This window comes from Otolemur garnettii, unplaced genomic scaffold (genome assembly GCF_000181295.1).
Source record: "Otolemur garnettii isolate 467f Iridium unplaced genomic scaffold, OtoGar3 scaffold00089, whole genome shotgun sequence".
Taxonomy (NCBI): domain Eukaryota; kingdom Metazoa; phylum Chordata; class Mammalia; order Primates; family Galagidae; genus Otolemur; species Otolemur garnettii.
Window position 1 is genome coordinate 6362569 of NW_003852484.1, and position 19379 is coordinate 6381947.

The window sequence follows — 19379 nt, forward strand, 5'->3', positions numbered from 1 at the left end:
TTTCTATGAGTAGAATATGAATGTTTTGCCATAATAACTAAGAAAGTTACATGAAGGCTATGTTAACCAGTTTGATGGAAATGTCATGGATTGTGTGTGAAAACACCACACTGTACCCCCAAAGTGCATCAATGTACACAGTTACCATTCAATAAAATAAAAACAAACAAACAAACAAAAAAAAACTAAGAAATGGAATCTTACTAGAACCCTGGGGGTTCCCATGCTTCTTTTAGTCACTACCCTGGCTTCAAGATTCTAACTCTGGGCTCTGCGCCTGTGGCTCAAGAGGCTAAGGCGCCAGCCATATACACCTAAGGTGGCGGGTTCAAATCCAGCCTGGGCCCACCAAACAATGACGACAGGCATTGTGGCGGGCGCCTGTGGTCCCAGCTACTTGGGAGGCTGAGGCAGGAGACCCGCTTGAGCCCAGAAGTTGGAGGTTGCTGTGAGCTGCGATGCTACGGCACTCTACCCAGGGGGACGGCTTGAGGCTCTGTCTCAAAAAAAAAAAAATGATTCTAACTCTGTACCTGAGATTTTTTCCTGCTTTGAACTTTATAAATTGGAAGCATATATGGTGTATTCTTTTTGTGTTTGGCTTCTGTTGTTCAACATTATTTTTGTGAAATCTGCTCACCTGGTTGCATGTGGTTATAGCTTGTTCAGTTTCATTGGTGTATAGCAGGGGTCCTCAAACTTTTTAAACAGGGGGCCAGTTCACTGTCCCTCAGACCATTGGAGGGCTGGACTGCAGGCCCCGGGACGAGTTGGCTGCTAAGCAGGACAGGCAGTGGCAGCAAAAATACCCAGCGGGCCGGGTAAATGTCCTCGGTGGGCCGCACGTGGCCCGTGGGCCGTAGTTTTAGGATGCCTGGTATATAGCATTCCGTTTTATGAAAATACTGGAGTCTCAGCACTTGTAGTCTCCCATCCTCCTGGGACCAGTGGACTAGTCCGAGAATGTTTTTCCCATTGTATCAGCAGGGCACAAAAGAGTATGAGTAAGAGAAATACAAGCATATTCAAGATTCCATTTGTGTCACTTTTTTTTTTTTAGAGACAGAGTCTCACTTTGTCACCTGTGGTAGAGTACCATGGTGTCACAGCGCACAGCAACCTCTAGCTCTTGGGCTTAGGCGATTCTCTTGTCTCAGTCTCCCGAGTAGCTTGGACTACAGGTGCCTGCCACAACACCCAGACATTTTTTTGTTGCAGTTTGGCTGGGCCGGGCTCGAACCCGCCCTCCTTGGTGTATGGGGCTGGCATCTTACTCACTGAGCCACAGGTGCTGCCCCCGTTTGTGTCACGTTTATACATGCCCTTGGCCAAAGTATAAAGTCAAGGGGCAGAGATTAACATTTTCAATATTATCTTTAGCGTTTATTTCTTAAATATGTTGTATGTTTTTATTCCCCTTTGAAGTAGTTCCTTTCAACTTAAGTAAATAGTAAATTGGTTTAGCAGTCTGAGATAAGGGTGACAGCACGGTCAGGTTCTTGGTGAGGGTCTTCTTACGAGTGTGTCTCCATGTGGCCTTTCCTACACGCATGGAGGAGAGGAGAAAGATTCATCCCTCTTGCTCCTTTTGTGAGGGCGTTAATCTCACAAGAGGCTCCACCGACATGACTTCATCTAAACCTAATTACTCCCCAAAGGCCTCACATCGGGGATTAGGATGTCAACATGGGAATTTGGGGGAGACACAAACATTCAGTCCATGGACCCTCTTTCCTAGTTGACTCACAGTCTTGTACTGTATTCATGTTGACGTGCAGCTTGTCCTCAGTCAGTCATGGAAGAGCCCGAATGTAATTCCTCATTGTGTGTTCCCTTCACATATTACACAATTGAGATAGGAAAATGATTAAAATGCAAATCTAGGGCCAGGCGTGGTGGCTCATGCCTGTAATCATAGCATTCTGGGAGGCCAAGGCAGGTGGGTTGCTTAAGCTCAGGAGTTTGAGGCCAGCCTAAGCAAGAGCAAGACCCTATCTATACTAAAAATAGAAAAACTGACTGGGCGTTGTGGCAAGCACCTATAGTCTCAGCTGCTAGGGAACCTGAGCCATGAGGATAGCTTGAGCCCAAAAGTTTGAGGTTGCCATGGGCTATAATGACTCTATAGCATTCAACTCTGGGGCAACAGCGTGAGATTCTATCTCAAAAAAAAAAAAAAAGCAAATCTGATTGTAGTGTCCCCTCTACCCCAAATCCTCAGAATATATTTAAGCAGTACATTCATTCATAAGAATAGACAGGCAGTGATGTGATGCCGAGTGAGTATGGTTTACAAGGGTGGCATAGTAGTGATGACTTCAGATGGGCCATTAGAGACCTAAGGAGCCACAGAACCTGAGAAGATGCTGTGGGGAGGATTGGGGGTGGTGGAATGGAGATGGACAGAGTAAATGGAAACAGATACTAGAAAGTTAGGGCACATGCAAACCATGACAATGAGAAGGTGAGCCAGAACCTAGTTAATGTCAGACGTGTTGTGTGAGGGTTTTTTAGAGTGTAAGAACAGAGACGTGGTCAGGTTAATGATGGGGTTTATGAAAAGGCCAGGCAGGAAACCACCTCCACAGTTGCCCCAGTAATCTCCGGCAGCTCTGTAGCTCAGCAGGAGCTCCAGCTCTGGTCTTCTGTGTAACTCCATTTCTTTTCCTTTTCTTTCTTTCTTTTCTTTCTTTTCTTTCTTTCTTTCTTTTCTTTCTTTCTTTCTTTTCTTTCTTTCCTTCCTTTCTTTCTCTCTCTCTCTCTCCTTCTCCCTCTCTCTCCCTCTCTCTCTCTCTCTCTCTTTCTTTCTTTCTTTCTTTCGACAGAGTCTTACTCTGTTGCCCTGGCTAGAGTGCTGTGGTGTTAGAGCTCACGGCAACTTCAAACTCTCGGGCTCAAGTGATCCTCCTGCCTCAACCTCCTATATAGATGGGACTACAGGTGTCAGTCAGAATGCCTGGCTAGTTTTTTCTATTTTTAGTAGAGTCGGGGTCTTGCTCTTGCTCAGGCTGGTCTCAAACTCCTGAGCTCAAGAAATCTATCCACCTTGGCCTCCCAAGGCATGAGCCACTGTGCCTGGCCTGTAACTTTTATTTCTTACTGTTTGTCTTTAGGTGTTACTGACTGCTGGGTATATCTAGGGTGCAGACCCTTCAGGAAGGCACCTGAAGGGCTGGAGGCAGTTACTCACCTCTGGTGCTGTTGAGCAGAGAACTGAGGTGTTAGACCCTGGAGCCTGGTCCAGGCAGCCATGACCAGGGGCTGGGGGAAGGCTGATGGTCACATGAACCAAGGCATGGAGGCTTATACATAGGAAGGGGCTGCTTTGCTCAGAAGGGGATAGTACAACTTTCAGGCACCTTGAGGTTTTACAGCCTGACCAATATATGTGGAGTTAAAAAAATAAAAAAGATAAACAAAGCTGAGGTCCGTTTCCTCTTGTGGCTCCTTGAGCTTCGTCTGGTCAGGCTCCTTCCAGGCCCATTGAGCAAATGCTGTTCTCCGTGGGAAATGTTTGCCATGGTGGCACAAAATTGTTACAGTGTTGCACACACCTGGTACACCAGATTTCTATTCCTTTCCAGTGTTTTACCTCCAGGGAGCCAGGACAGCCCCTGAGTTTACGCAGCAGTAGGAAAAAGGCCTTGGCTGCGAGCTTGATTCAATGCCATGCTCTTGATTTTTTTTTATTAGATCATAACTGTGTACATTTCTGCGTTTATGGGGTACAATGTACTGACTCTATATACAATCTAGAATTTTCACATGCTCTTGATTTTTAAGAGAATTCACCCTCCTTCTGGAATTTGGAGAAGGAAAAGATACAGAGCAAATCTGAAGAGTTAGTCTAGCCCTGACCTTTGCTCTTTTCCATGGTCACCAGGGCAGCCTGCACTTCCTACTTACAGATGGGTCATTCCTACCACGAGGAAATGCTCTTCTGTATTACTTTACTTGCTTTCACAGCTAATAGGCGAGTGATACGATTCTGTGGTTATAGTTCATGACTAAGAGAGGTTATAGTTCATGAGTAAGTTAGCCTTTAAATAACAGAAGCTATCACAGTGCTCCCTGTGTGCTAGTGTTCGAACTGCTTTGCCTGTCTCAGCTCACGTTAGCCTCTCTACAGTTAATGAGATAGTGCTGTTATTACCTGCGTCCTTTGGTTATTGCAGGAGGCCAGAGCAAGCTCATTTTCAAACCAGATCTCACTTGGGAAGAGGTGCAGGCAGAAAATCCCAAAGTGCAGAGGGGCCGGTATCACCCCGAGGAATGCGAGGCTTTGCAGCGGGTGGCCATCCTCATCCCACACCGGAACAGAGAGAAACACCTGATGTACCTGCTGGAGCATCTGCATCCCTTCCTGCAGAGGCAGCAGCTGGACTACGGCATCTACATCATCCACCAGGTGAGTTGGCGGGGCGGGGGGTGAAGGGTCCTGCCCTCTAGCTCCTCCTTTCTGGGAGGGACCTGGCCAGGTGGCCATTTGTCTGGCTTAGGCAAAGGAACAACAGAGTATCATCCAAGGAGAGTTCTCTTACCTCATTTATCCCTGAAAGGAGTGGAGAAAATTCTTGTCCCAGAGTGTGGAGTTATGGGACCAAGTTGTGGGCAGTTTCGCTGCCCTTGCATGGACCCCAGGAGGAAGCCTGTTTTCTCTGAGCCCTTCCGTGTTAGTCAGTGACTGCCCGAGGATTTTCTCTGGAGAGTTACTGACTCCCTGTGTCTCCCTCTGCATCTGCTAAACACCACATGATGAGATGCTGGAATTGCTTTTCGTTATTGACTATAGCTATTTTAATGGGGACCTGGACAGAGGGTTTGACAGAATAATCTGTTAATAGCCTTGACTATATCCACATTTCTGCCTTTAACTTTGACAGTGTTTTTTTATGTAAAACATGTTAAGTTTAATTTTTACTTTCTTGATCTACTTATTTGGCTTCCAGAATCAGGATTTAGTAGGGACAATGTTACTGTAGGCTGCTTTGGAAGAATTTAGCTCTAAGATCGATGGAATGGGTGATTAAAGATGCCCCTATTTGGTATTAAATTTATCAAAAGAGAACTAAGACATCAGTTTAAACATCTGTGTCTAAACTATTCAGATTATCCTGGGCCAGGGAAATAATCTCCCCTCAATTTATTACAGAATCTAAGAATGCAAGCAAATATTATCAACTGCGGGCATGGTGGCTCTTGCCTGTAATCCTGCACTCTGGGAGGCTGAGGCAGGTAGATTGCCTGAGCTCACAGGTTTGAGACCAGCCTGAGCCAGAGCAAGAACCCCTGCCTCTAAAAATAGCTGGGCATTGTGGCGGGTGCCTGTAGTCCTAGCTACTCAGGAGGCTGAGGCAAGAGAGTTGCTTGAACCCAAGAGTTTGAGGTTGCTGTGAGCTATGACTTCATAGCACTCTATAGAGGGTGACAAAGTAAGACCGACTGTTTCAAAAAAACCCCTAAAAAACAAGTATCATCAACTACTTATATAGTATTGACTATGATTGGTAATGTTTGTTTTAGGTAGAATTTTTGATAACTGAGAGGATCAGCTCTGCCATTATTTTTATAATAAATTGGGGACTCTTAAAAATCAATGTGCTTTTGAATCTGTGTCCATTTTTTAGTGCTTGTAACGAAATTTTACTTTATATTCTTTCATGATTATTTTTGTTTTTAACATTGTTGGCCATGGGTTTGATTTATTTGATTTGAATTCTTACTCAGGACAGGAAGGTCCTACAAGGTATAATACTATTTGTTATGAGTAGAAAAATATTTCTACTGTATGTTATTCTTTTCAGGAAAACACTGTGTTAGCTTCTGAAAACTACTTGTACTTTTACGATGATAAACTATTAATTGAACTAGAATTAGTTCTTCTGGAATTTGACCCATGCAAGCATGAGAAAGGTAGTACTATAGATTTGTTTTCATAGGTCAGCTTTGATCACACTGTGCTGTTCCCCGACCCTGGGGCAAATCTCCATCTGTCAGGCCATGTGACGATTGTCCTCTGCCATTAGTGTTAGAACAGGATTTTCTTGCCGTGATCACCAAGCAACTTGAAGTAGCTTAAAAATATTAGCAATAACCTTTTTGGTTTATAATTCAAGATTTCTTGATCCTTTCTGTTGGCTGTTAACTAAACCTTTTGGAGGCTTAGTATAAATTTGTAACAGAGGGTAAGATTGGGATCAGCTAAGAGCTGAACAGCAAAGCAGTAATACTGCTTAGGATGTCTGTAAGAAAGATTTTATAGTTTTATGTGGAATATAAAAGTACTTTTGAAATTTTGAGTTTAAAAGAATTTTTTTTAATTGTGGTAAGAACACTTAACATGAGAGCTATCATCTTGATAAATTTTAAGTGTATACTATATTATTCTTTTTTATACTACTTTATTTTTAATTATTCAAGTTATTTTTGTGTTTCCAAAGTGTTGTACTTTTTTTTTCTTTTATGGAGACAGAGGCCTAGAGGGCCTACAGTGTTGTGGTGTCACCTTAGCCCACAGCAGCCTCAAACTCTTGGGTCTAACCTGGCCTCCTCCCTCAGCTTCCTGAATAGCTGGGACTATAGGTCCCCACGGCAATGCTGGCTAATTTTCCTATTTTTTTGAGATTGGGGTCTCCCTCTTGCTCAGGCTGGTCTCAAACTCGAAAGCTCAAGTAATTCTTCTGCTTCGGCCTTCCAGAGTGCCAGGATTATAGCTGTGAGCAACTGCGCCTAGCCTGTTGTCATGTTTTTTAATTGTGGCAAAGTACACATAACAAAGTTTACCATGTTTGGCATTTTTTTCACTTTCATTTATTTTTACTTTCTTAGCCATTTTTAACTGTACGGTTCAGTAGTGTTATGAATATTCACACTGTTGTGCATCCAATCTCCAGAACTTTTTAATCTTGCAAAACCAAAACCATAAGCCAGCAGTCCCCACGCATTTTGGCACTGGGAACCAGATTCATGGAAAACAGTTTTTCCATGGACAGGGTATGGAGGGAAGGGAGACATTAGAGTCTCATAAGGAGTGCACAACTAGGTCCCTTGCATGTGCAGCTTACGCTCCTGTGAGAATCTGATGCTATCCCTGATGTGACAGGAAGCAGAACTCAGGTGGTGATCTGAGCAATGGGAGGGACTGTCAGTACAGACGAAACTGTGTGGCCTGGTTCCTAACAGGCTGCAGACCCGTATCCCCAGGCATTGGGGATTGTAGCTCTATACCATTAAACTACAGCTCTCCAAATTTCAAGGAATGTTTTATAAGTTATGGAATACAACTATGTGTGAAGCATGAAGGAAACAAAATAGTCTTTTATGATCATTGCATTCACTGTCAGATCTTTATATCACAAGTCTAATCTCAGGTGTTAGCAAGAGGAACAGCAATTTCCCAATCGGAACTGAAGAGGGGAACAAAGTGAAATCCTATCTCAGTAGCTTTTCAAGTTTTAATTTTTGTACGTATAGGCTGGAAATAAAAAGTTTAATCGAGCCAAACTGTTGAATGTGGGCTACCTGGAAGCTCTAAAGGAAGAAAATTGGGACTGCTTTATATTCCATGATGTGGACCTGGTGCCCGAGAACGACTTTAACATTTACAAGTGTGAGGATCAGCCCAGACACCTGGTCGTTGGCAGGAACAGTACTGGGTACAGGTAAGGCGGGTCTGCTGGTGGGTTGCTCAGGTTGAGAAGCCTGCCTGTGTGGAGCAAGTACCCAGAGTTCTTAAAAAAAAAAAAGAAATAAGAATGATGGTCCATGATAGATAGCGTCAAGTTCAAGGTAGGAATTAGAGAGTGTACGAAGGCAAACACCATGTAGTAACTTTGGTAGCACCTTCATTTTGTGAAATCGACAGGAGCCTCTTAGCAGAGTTCCAAACTGCATGGCACAGTTTGGGGAGATATGCACGGAGTTCACTGGTATTCTAGAATGTCTGGAAAGAGGGGCAAGTGATTATGCAGGCTTTGTTTAGTCTGGTAAGAAGTTTGGATTTCCTATGGAAGGGGATAGGGAGCTGTTGACACATGGTTACAGCTGGGAATGACAGGAGAAAGCTTGGTGCAGTCTGTCTTTTATGTATTGGTTAGAGCAACAGGAGGGGAGAAGCCACAGCCTGAGTTAGGATGAGGGCGGGGTGGGGGGCAGAGGGCAAGGAGGAAAGCACAGGATTTTTCTGTTTGGTGGGAACTCGATCTTTGGGTCTGCATCTTATTATCTAAGGGCTTTGTTTTCTGGTTTCTTTAAGCCACTTCTGCACTGAAGAAAGCAGGATATCATGGCTGAACACCCTGTACTTTTTTCAGAAGCGTATCACCATCTGTTTGCGTATTATGTAAAATTAATAAGCTGTCACCACCTACAACGCAGAACATCTATTTCTACTTCAGAAACTTGATAACCTTTCCATTGCCCAATTCTTTCTAAACATCATCTTGCCCAGTTCATTTCTAAACAATCACACAGGATTATTTTAAGGACAGGCCTTTTGTTGGGATTCTAGGTTTTATCTTTGTTTAAGCTGGACCACAAGAAAGCTGAGTTCTTGGGCATTCCTAAGTGACTTTGGGAAGTGACTTTGACTTACATACTTTAGTGTCACAGTTTTGGATTTCATCAGATGCTAGTCCAAGAAACAGCCCATGTATGACTCTTGCTGTTTTAGTTTGCTTGTAACTGGTCAGATGTTTCTTTTACCGATAAATATTAGAAAGTCTTTGTCTCTATTGAGCAACTGACAGGTTTTCTTAATGTCAGTCAGATAATTGAGTGTGTCTGCTCTTTTGATCTGGATGCAAGAAGCTCTGAGCCAAATCCATAGCCCTTTTTTAGAAACGGAAAAAAATCTTACTTGCAGAGTTCTAACGTATTTTCTATCCTAGTTTTATGTTCTGATTTAAGTATTTCTCTGGTCCTGGTTTGTCATGTCTGTTTCTAGTTTATTGTATGTATCATGTAAACGGCCTCATCTTTTGTAGCCAGGGAGAGGCACGTATAAGTATAATGTAGGAGTTGCGTCCTTAGCTTTGTGGCTCTGGGCAGAATCCCTGTGTGTGGACAAATTCAGCTTCAGGAAGCTGGGTGTCTGCCCCCTGCTGGCAACTCTGTGTCACTGTGCCACCAAGTTTAAGTCCATACATCCTCCTGCAGGGTCTCACCAACCTCACAAGTGTAAGTAGAAGACATGTTTTCACTTTACACACATGCAGAGGGAAGAAGTTAAAAGAACTTGGCCCAGTGTCTCAGACTGTAATGAAGCCAAAGACTAATCTTGGTTATCACTGTCTGTGGGTCAGTGCTAAAGCTCCCGGCAAGCCTGTGGCAAATTTTACTGTCCAGAATTCCTTTGGCAACTGCCTGCCTTTTGCTGTTGTTTTATGACTCCACTGTTACTTTATGGCTACAGTTCCCCCACCCCTGGGCCTTATAGTCCTTTAAAAATATAAATAAAACTGTACTGGGCTAATGAAATATTTATGCTTTCACAGATAAGAAAAACCCAAAGCAAATACCCTAGACAGTTGCCATCTAATAGGCAACTGAGACACAGTTCCTTACCCTTTCTTTCCAGCTTGTCTTCTCTGCTCCTGCCTTTTCCAGCTAAACTTGTCCAGGTGTTCCTCTGACAGCCTGCGCTTTTGTCCCCAAGAGACACCCCCATGTTTCCACCTGTCTGAGTCCTGCCAGACCCACCCCCTCCTGTTGCAGTGGCATCTCGGTCCTCAGAATCTGATGGGGCTCATTTCTCCGGTTAAAGTATAAATTCCTTCGGACGTGGCTGGTGTATTACAGTGTCTCCCAGTTGTCTTGTGCAGAGCGGATGGTGGTTGTGGTAGATCCCTACCAAATTGTCAGTGCTGGATCTCTCATGGTGTTTGCTTACTGAAGCTTGGCAGGGTATGCCTGGGCAGTGCTCCTACTCACAGTGCCCTCATGAAGCTGCTGATCTTAGGTGATTAAGAACCCCTTCCTGGGCAGCACCCGTAGCTCAGTTGGTAGGGTGCTGGCCACATACACTGAGGCTGGCAGGTTTGAACCCGGCCTGGGCCAGCTAAAAAAAAAAAAAATGCCAACTGCAACAAAAAAATAGCTGGGTGTTGTGGCGGGTGCCTGTGGTGCCAGCTACTTGGGAGTCTGAGGCAAGAGAATCGCTTAATACTAAGAGTTTGAGATTGCTCTGAGCTGTGGCGTCATGGCACTGTGCCCAGGGCGACAGCTTGAGACTCTGTCTCAAAAAAAAAAAACAAACAAAAAAACCCCCTTCCCAGTCAGTTCTGGTAATCATGGCAGTGAGTCACTGCTGGTAGATGGCTCCATCAGTCATGATTACCTTTTAAGCACTTTATTCCCTTTGGTTTGTTTTAGGTTGCAAAAATACCATTTCCCACACTTTTAAGTAAGGGATCTATAAGTAAATCGATTTCTTTTATAGAGTGAGCAGTGAACCCAGGCTGTACTCAGAACGTAGAAACAAACAGCTAAACTACAGATTAGCTTTTGGGACACCACCTGTTAGATGGCAAGTGTCTCCATGTTTATTGATCTTTCCTTTTGGCTTTTCTTCTTATTTAGAAATCATAAATATGCAATTGGTCCTGGAATAGTTTGAACTGAAGTTAATCAAATTTAGAAATCCTCCAAATGTTGGCATCTTTTTAGTCTATGACATTCAAGTTATTAAGCTGCCTTCATCTGTATTTCTGAATTGTTACAATTAAAGGGTGTCTTTATTTCTCAGATGATTAATTTGCCCACTGATAATAAGAGTCCTGCATAACTGGGAGGTGCTCTCATCTCAGATTGTTTTCTCCTGACCATTTTCCTGTTGTTTTTCCCCCTCTTTCCCTCTGTACTTAGTCTCTCCCATGGCTCTGCAGGGCTTACCCCCACCCTGTACCTCTGTACTCTGCTCACTGACTAGATGTCTTCGGGTGATTTCCTCTATGACTGTGCCTTCAACTGGTACCTGTTGACAGCTCCTTTCCAAAGCTGTGTCTGTAGCTGTCCTCTTGTGAGCTTGGCCTCTGTTTTTGCCTGTTGGCAAAGCCCCAGGAACATCTCAAATTTAGCCTATCCAAAGCACAATTACTGTCTTCTTCTCAAAACCTAATTATTATTCTGTACATGAAAGGCCATATCCTCTATGTAGTTGCCAGGACAGAAACCTCGTGGGTGTTGAGGTGTGTTGGGTTCTTCAGCAAACAGACTGTGAGTTGAAGATCTGCATGCAGAGAAGGATGTGTGGCATGCAGAGTGCGTGAGGGAGCTGTCCCCTGCTTTCCACCACCGCCCCATAAAAGAAAAGAAAAAAATACACAAACGCTATGCCAAAATCTGTGTACACATTTTAAGAAAACAAAAAACTGTATTAATGTTACAATACTCAATATATACTGCTCATGTTAGTTATCTTATATATTGTAGCTTTGAGAAGTACAGATGTCCCACATAGCTTGAGTATTACAACATTAATATAGTCTTTTCCTTTCTAAAAATGTGCATCCTTTTTTGGCGTTCTTTGTGTGTGCACGCGCATTCATGTGCATGTGTGTCTAGTCATCGTGACAGTCGTTATGTTGAACCTGGATGCAGCCTCAGAATCTTTCTTAACCAAGTTCTCTTGGTAGCTGCTGCCACTCATTATGTTGGCACATGAAATGAAATCTGTCATCTAGATCTGATGTTGTGGTTCACACTTATCTCTCTAGACCTGTAAACAGAAACATCACCAGTATCAGTTGGGTGACACCTTGCTTAGCGAGCAAAGGTGAGCATTTGCCTAGACAGAGGAGAGAAGGCAAGACAGGGAAGGCTGGGAGAGTTGGGAGGTGGGTGGGCAGTGCAGGATCTTTCAAGAGCTCCTACAAGGCCAGCCTTGAAATCCAAGACCTCTGGTTGGTGGGAATATAATCAGTGGAGCCTCAGCTACTGTGCATATTGCAAGGGTACATGTCAAATATATTAATAGTAGAGTATAAATGTCTAAGCACAGCAATTAAATAAGTGAGGTGAATGCTAAACACAGTGATCAAATAAGTGAGGTGAATGCTGTGTTAACCAGTTTGATGTAAACATTCCAAATGGTATATAAAATCAGCACATTGTACCCCATAAATGCAGTAACGTACACAGTTATGATCTAATAAAAAAAGTCTTTGGAGCACAAAAGGTCTTTGTACTAATGTCCTTACCTTTTCCTTCTCTCTTTTGCTCCAGGTTACGTTACAGTGGATATTTTGGGGGTGTTACTGCCCTAAGCAGAGAGCAATTTTTCAAGGTGAATGGATTCTCTAACAACTACTGGGGATGGGGAGGCGAAGACGATGACCTCAGACTCAGGTGAACAACAGAGAGAGGTCCCCTTCACAGGGCTCTGCTATCAGTGGTGGCTCTGGAAACCTGCGTAGATGTAAACTTCCTCTAGGTGCTAGGTCACTAGGTACAGATTAGGGAGTAAGTGGGGTGGAGGGAGGCCCAAATATTTCTTGGCCAGTGGCAGCTTATTCCTGGCTCATGGGTATTTGGGGTCCAGAAGTGTTGTGACAGTCTTTGTGGACTTCTTGGTGGGAATTACTGAGGCAAGATCTCAGTGGTGAGTGTAAAGTCTCAAACTCACATTTTTGTTTGCAAAAATGCAGTTTGCAATAGGGTCTGTTATGAGCCTTACACTTTTCTCTCAGACCCCCGGGGATCCTGGCTCAGCTCCCAGTGTCCAGAGCAGGGAATGCCAACAGCCTGGGAGGAGTTGCAAGACTGCAGGAACGTCCTCTCCTTCTTAGGCATCAGCCAGCCCCGCACACTGTGGGAGCAGCTGGCCGCCTGACTCTCAGGCCTGCCTCTGCGCTGCTGGCATTACCTTCAGATTCTGCCTCTGAGCTTGGGCTTTGTGGCAGGTAGTTATAAGTATCCCTACTTCTTAGAAATAAGTAATCGTTCAAGAGCTCAGGACTTGTATCTTCAGACTTGTAATCACAGGGTCTTTCTGGGTATCAGAAATCCTCCCTTTTCCCTCCTGGTATTGCCTCTTGGGATAGGGTTTGGATTTAATAGATGGATGACTGTCAGAAATTTTCCATTGCTTCAGTGGAAAGAACCGAGGGCCTCCATGCTGGTCCTGTTCCTATGTCTGGGCAGAAAGCCTCTGGCATGTTTCTAGCAGCAGGGGATGGATTTTCTGATAAAGGACCACACAGAAATGGCCATAGTGATGGGCAGCAGCTCTTTGCAGCCAGCTTGCATGGCCGTGCTTGTGAACTGGATGGAGGGTACTCCAGATTTCAGGGTAAGAGTAGCAGAGACTCTGAGAAAGTGACATGAAGGCTGTGTTGACCAGTTTGATGGAAGTATTTCAGATTACATGTGAAGACCCCACACTGTACCCCAGAAGTGCATTGATGTACATAGTTACCATTCAATAATAAAAAAAAAAAGAGTAGCAGAGACTAGCAGTAAACTATCCCTATCATCTTCCTTAAGTCTACTTCACTGCCCTACTGGGGTGAATAGGAGAATTTTGCACTGATCACATATCTTCACTCTTTCCCTGCTACCCCTCAGCTTCAAGGTAGAGGGGAACCCCACGTTTTGCTTTCATTTGATAAGATCATCATGGCCTTCAGAATGGCCGTGACTAATGCTATATATAAACCAGAATGATTTTAACATAAAAGTTGGTTGAGATTTATTTGCTAACTACTTACTTATTCACCTGTGCAGTAAGCATCACACTTTTTTTGCTTATAAAATACACCACAGTTTACAAAGCACGCCCCATGCAGATTATGTCACGTGAGCCAAATCAACTCGGTATCACCATTGCCCTTTGACAATAAGGGGTCAGAGACCTGAAACAATGAACTGGCTTACTGAGGTTGCAAATGAGAGTCCAGATTTGAACCTAGGTTTGTGTTTCTTTCTTGGTTAGAAGAAGACAACTCTAAGTAAATTAGGGATCCTGAGAGAGTTGGTTCTTTTATACTTCAGGATATTTTATAGCTAATACTTTATCAGGTTTTTTTTTTAAATGACTAATTATAAACTGATAGATTTCCCTCCTTTATACCCCAATAGTAAATGTTACATGTGATTTTTTATAGGCTTATTGCCTGAGGTCCTACCATCACAGGAAATTTGAAGTTTTAGACATTTTTCTTCCTTTTTTTAATACCTAAATAATCAAGCTATATGTGACACTGTGTGTGTGTGTGCATGCATAAATTTTTAAAGTGATTCTTTGTAAGTCCCTAGTGGTACATAGGTGGGATGGATTTTTTTTTTTTTAATTTCCTTTTATTTTTCTAGGGTTGAGCTCCATAGGATGAAAATATCCCGGCCAATTCCTGAAGTGGGTAAATATACAATGATCTTCCACACCAGAGACAGAGGCAATGAGGTCAATATAGAACGGTGAGTCCTGGATGCATGTGCCTGGCAAGCTATCCACCTTGCCTGTCAGTAAAGACTATGCTGAATTGGATCAGATAAGCCAGTTCATTTTGTTAAAATAGCTGGGCGTTGTGGTGGTGCCTATAGTCCCAGCTACTCAGGAGGCTGACGCAAGAGAATCGCTTGAGCCCAAGAGTTTGAGATAGCTCACGGCACTCTACCAAGGGCAACAAAGGAAAAAAAAGATTTTGTTAAGGAAATCTTCAGACAGTCACAGAAGCAGAGAGATTGGTACACTGACAGTTACCAACTCATGGCCTCTCCTCTTTTCCTCACGTTTTTCTTCTCCACTTGATTATTTAGGAGCAGATCACAGACATCAACAGATATCACAGCATTTCAGGTGTAAATACTTCACTGTGTATTCTTAAAATACAAGAGGTTTAGAAAGAAGAATTGTAATACCATTATCATAATTAAGAATTCCTCCTTAGTATCATCGAATGTCAGCGTTCAGATTTCCTTGATAACCTCATGGAAATGTTTTTTTTTTTGAAAACGTTTTATTTTAACAGTTTGTTCAGATCCGTATCTAGACTAGGTCCATGTTGCATTTGGTTGATCTCTTTTAATCTGTAGGTTCCCCTCCCCTTCCTCTTCTTTTTTTTTTTTTGACACAGAGTCTCAAGCTGTCGCCTTGGGTGCCCTCGTGTCACAGCTGATAGCAACCTTAAACTTTTGAGCTTAAGTGATTCTCTTGCCTCAGCCTCCCAAGTAACTGGGCTGACAGGCGCCTACCACAGTGCCTGGCTATTTTGTTGTTGTTATTGCAGTTGTCGTTGTTTTAGCTGGCCCAGGCAGGGTTTGAACCCGCTAGCCTCAGTGTATGTGGCCGGTGCTCTACCCACTGAGCTACGGGCCACCCCCTCCCCTTCTTTTTTCTTTTTCCTACAGTTTATTTGTTGAACAAACTAGGTGATTTCTCCAGGAGAATCTCTTACATTATTTTGCCGGTTGCATCCTGGTGGCCTAACTTAATGTGTTCCTCTGGCCTCTGTATTTTCATGTAAACTGAGAATTAGATTCCTGGATACTCAAACAGATTCCAGATACTGTTTTTGGGCAAGAACGTGTCATTGATGGTGTTGTGTACCTCCTCTGGTATCACGACTGAAAGATGTAATCTTTGGTTGTGCCTTTTTTATGATGTCAGGGTTGATCTGTGCATCTTTTGTTAGCTTAATCCATTCATTATGAAATTCCCCGTCAGTTTTTCAACTAATGATTTGAATGGTCATTGATGTTTGAGTCTTAAATTTATTATACAGGGTGGCCATAAAGTTCATGTGCAGTTTATCATGCACCCCCCCCATATAATTAGGAGTGCAAAATTGTATTTTTCTAATTTTATTATTCTTTCTGTGCTTACTAAATTTCTTTACAGAGAAGGTCTTGCCCTCAGTTATTTGAGTACTTGAGGGGACAGTTTTTATAGGAAAGGCAGAATAAAGGGAGAATCAAGCATTGATTAATAATTTTTCAGACTAGCGAGTTGGTATTTCTAGCATCCTTCAGGATGTAGTTAGTATATTTCTTGGCATTCAAATTGTCTCCTCTTTGGGCTGAATCCTTTTAATATAACCACAGTAGTCTTTGAGAGCTTCCTTCCTGTGCTCTGATGCAATCAGATGTTTCAGGCTCATCCTGTACTTTTCTGCCCCAGGAATTGTCCCTTTAACCAAGGAACCCTGACAGGTCAGCCCGTTCTTTATGAGGCTCTGATTGAGGAATCTGTATTTCTTTGTTCTGATGTTTTCCCTTAATTTAAAAATAGTATTAAGGGGACTTTAGCTCTTTTGTTAGCATCTACATTTTTAAACATTATTAAAGGGCTTTTAGCCCAATAGTAAAGGGCTCTGTTAGAGTTAATATTTTAAAACAATATTAAAAAGGTTTTAGCCCTTCTGTTAGAGCTTACCACTCTCGTAAAACAGCTACTTCTCTTTTCTCTGTCTTCCTAGTCTGTGTTCATAGGCATGCAACTTTCTCTTTTCATTAAAAAAATTGTTGAATAAGTTCAAAAGGATACTTCTAAACCATATGAAAGAGTCTTGATACCATGAATACTCCTGCCGTCTCCCACCCAGAGCACTGGGTCCCATCGCCTGTGTGGGCCTCCCTCATCCCCTCTTCTCCCTCTTCCCATTGTCCCCTCATCTCCGTACCCAGGTAACACTTCCTGGAATGTTTGTGATAATGATAATTATTTCTGCTGGCTCTGGATTTTCTGGTCTTCCCATATGCTTGGACCCCTAGACAAAAGATTGTTTAGTTGTGCATATTTTTCAACTCTACATAAATGAAATCACACTGTATCTGTGCTTGCCATTATGCTTCTGATCTCCAGCCATGTTGTCACACGTAACCCAAGTTTATTGCTTTTCACTATGAAGCAAGTAGAAATCTATTTTGTTCTCTGCCCACTTGTCTTCTCAGATTCCAGATTCTTCGTCAGAATGCATCTTGCTCTTTTGTGTGTTTGTGAATCTTGCTCAGAGCGGTCACCCTAGCTGGAGTGTCCTATCCTTCACCTTCCTCACCTGGTGAATTTCTCCTCTGTTGAGCCTTAGTGAAATGCACCTTCTCACCTGTCCCCTCTCACCTGTCACCTCTCACCTGACTCCCTCATGGAGTTGGGTGCCCCTGTTCATCCTTATTTACGTACATTTTAACTTTTTTGAGAGATTTTTATGAAAGCTTTGTACCTTCCTTGCTTACAGACAAAAAATTTTCCCAACAACTTTGGAGTCTTCAGAGACATCCTGAAGCTCATCTAAGGATCTGATAGTGTGGGTGGCACAGGCCTCATTATCCCGGTGTTTCTTGCACATCCTCTGTCCTGTAGATGTTTGCTCACCCAGGGCCATGACTGTTGTCACCTTTGGTTCCCACAATCCTAGGTGGGGTCTGATACATGAAACTTGGCTATTATTGGCATCTCTTACCTTTGATGGGGAGCACAAACTTTTTTTGCAATAGGAAACCCAAGGGGTACAATAATTTTATAAAAATAATTATGCCACATTTGGGGACAAGGCAAAATTCTTATGATTCACTTTTTATTCTTTTTTATCTTTCAGGATGAAGCTCTTACATCAGGTATCCCGAGTGTGGAAAACAGATGGGTTGGCTAGTTGTTCCTATAAATTACTGTCCGTGGTATACAAACCTTTATATATCAACATCACAGTGGACTTCTGGTCTAGTGCATGACCCTGCATCGTTTGGTGACATTTGGGAGAACTGATTACGTGATTGCAATAGTTTTGGCCTAGAGACATCTCTAGTAGCACACATTCAGAACCTGTTGCAGCTAATTATCGGGCTGAATTTTTCCTTTTTATATTTTCTTAGCAGATATGGAATGTAAAATATTTAGAACAAGACAGCTTTCTTAGTTGTTTTGATTGTGAGGGTTACATCTTGTGACGTGGATACTTAAAGGACTAAATGTAGAAGGCAGACACAAAAGATATAATGAAGGCCATGTGAGAACTCTGGTTGGAGGAGATTTATTTACATTTGAAGCGACATATTAGGGAGGGTGAAAGCCTACAGGAAATAAGAATACCTAATGTCTCAGAGAACCAGAATTGTTCTCGCCCAAGAAAGCAAGGTACGAAAATGTGTTCCTGTTACTTGTTTATCCTGCGTGGTTGTCTCTGAAGCTTTGGGGCCAGAAGAGAAGTTGGCTACGAAAGAGGAGAGAAAAGGCAAAGAATCAAGACGAGGTGAACTTGGGAATGAAGGGGTGGCAGGAGGTGGTGGGGGTGAAGAGCAGCAGCTGCGTGCGGTTGCAGCCTCCCAGCAGTAGCCCGGCAGAGAACACATTATCTACTAGTTTTTAAGCACTTTTGTAAAATGATTTTGTACACGTAGGATATGAATTAGCAATTTCCAAATTACGTCTTAACTAGTAATACCTCTATAAAATACCTCTCTAATAAAATATGAAAAAGCTCTGGGTGTTCAAGTCTTATGTTTTTACTGTTATTTGAGGCCTACAGGTATATTCATTTTGATATTTATAATTCTAAACAGTTTAAAACCAGAACAAACTCCCCCACTCTCTCTCTTTCATCCTTGCATTCCCTCCCCTGTTCTTCCCACCCATGCACGACCTCCCTTTGTGGGCCCCAGTCTTGTGGAAGGCGCCTCTGTGTCTTGTTCCCTGGGCCTTTCCATGTTTCTGTCCTCTCTATCGTCTGCGCCTCCTCCTTCTGATAGAGGGAGCAGCAGGGCCGGTGAGATGAGAAGGGATGGAGCTTGCCCTTTAGGGGCCCAGGGCTTGGGAAGCCTTTGATTTGAAAGGATGGTGGAGCCATGACCCTGATTTGGGCAGTGTTAATGATTGGGAGGAGAGAAGGCATCAGTACTCTGAACTTCCCAGGGAGGGGTTGAGCATGGGGGAGGGAATCCAAGGAAGTTAATAGGAGACAGGTACTGGATGAGAACAGCAATAAGAAGATTTTATTTGCTTAGGTGAATGGACACATACACAATGTAGAGTTCGTAGGTAAGTATTGTGCTTATTATGTAAGCCCAAGGGCTCTCAATCATTATTACATAATATCATAACCATTAAACTTTAACATGAATGAGAACCAGCCAATAAGTAGAAATAATGTCTAATCTTTCCCAAGCAGGGAGAGGGAATAGCAGGGTGGGGAGTTACCAAGAAAAACAGAAGGAGTCACTAGCCAAGTGGGGATGGAAAATTTGAAAGGACAATACATTTTACAGACATGACAGGTTTACCTAGGGCTAGCCCAGTTTACCTTTAACTCAGGCCAGGCAGTGAAAGTTGTGTTTTTCCTTTATTTAGCAAAGAAATGCTCAGGGTTTTCATAATTTTTTTTTTTTTTTTTTTTTGAGACAGAGCCTCAAGCTGTCCCCCTGGGTAGAGTGCCGTGGCATTACAGCTCACA

At 43.0% G+C, this 19379-nt stretch overlaps 1 protein-coding gene across 4 annotated transcripts in view; it reads left to right on the forward strand.

Moving 5' to 3' along the window:
• B4GALT4 (beta-1,4-galactosyltransferase 4) overlaps positions 1–18411 on the forward strand; it is a 35568-nt gene extending 17157 nt beyond the window's left edge. For 3 of the 4 annotated variants that reach the window (XM_023516315.1, XM_023516316.1, XM_023516314.1), the window contains exons 3-7: positions 4176–4408; positions 7474–7661; positions 12223–12345; positions 14308–14412; positions 17532–18411. In XM_023516315.1, the coding sequence (XP_023372083.1) occupies positions 4176–4408; positions 7474–7661; positions 12223–12345; positions 14308–14412; positions 17532–17664 (782 nt within the window). In that variant the 3' untranslated portion in view covers positions 17665–18411. The remainder of the gene's footprint in view (positions 1–4175; positions 4409–7473; positions 7662–12222; positions 12346–14307; positions 14413–17531) is intronic. The other variant, XR_002774648.1, reaches the window with a different exon arrangement.
• Positions 18412–19379: the final 968 nt, after the last annotated feature.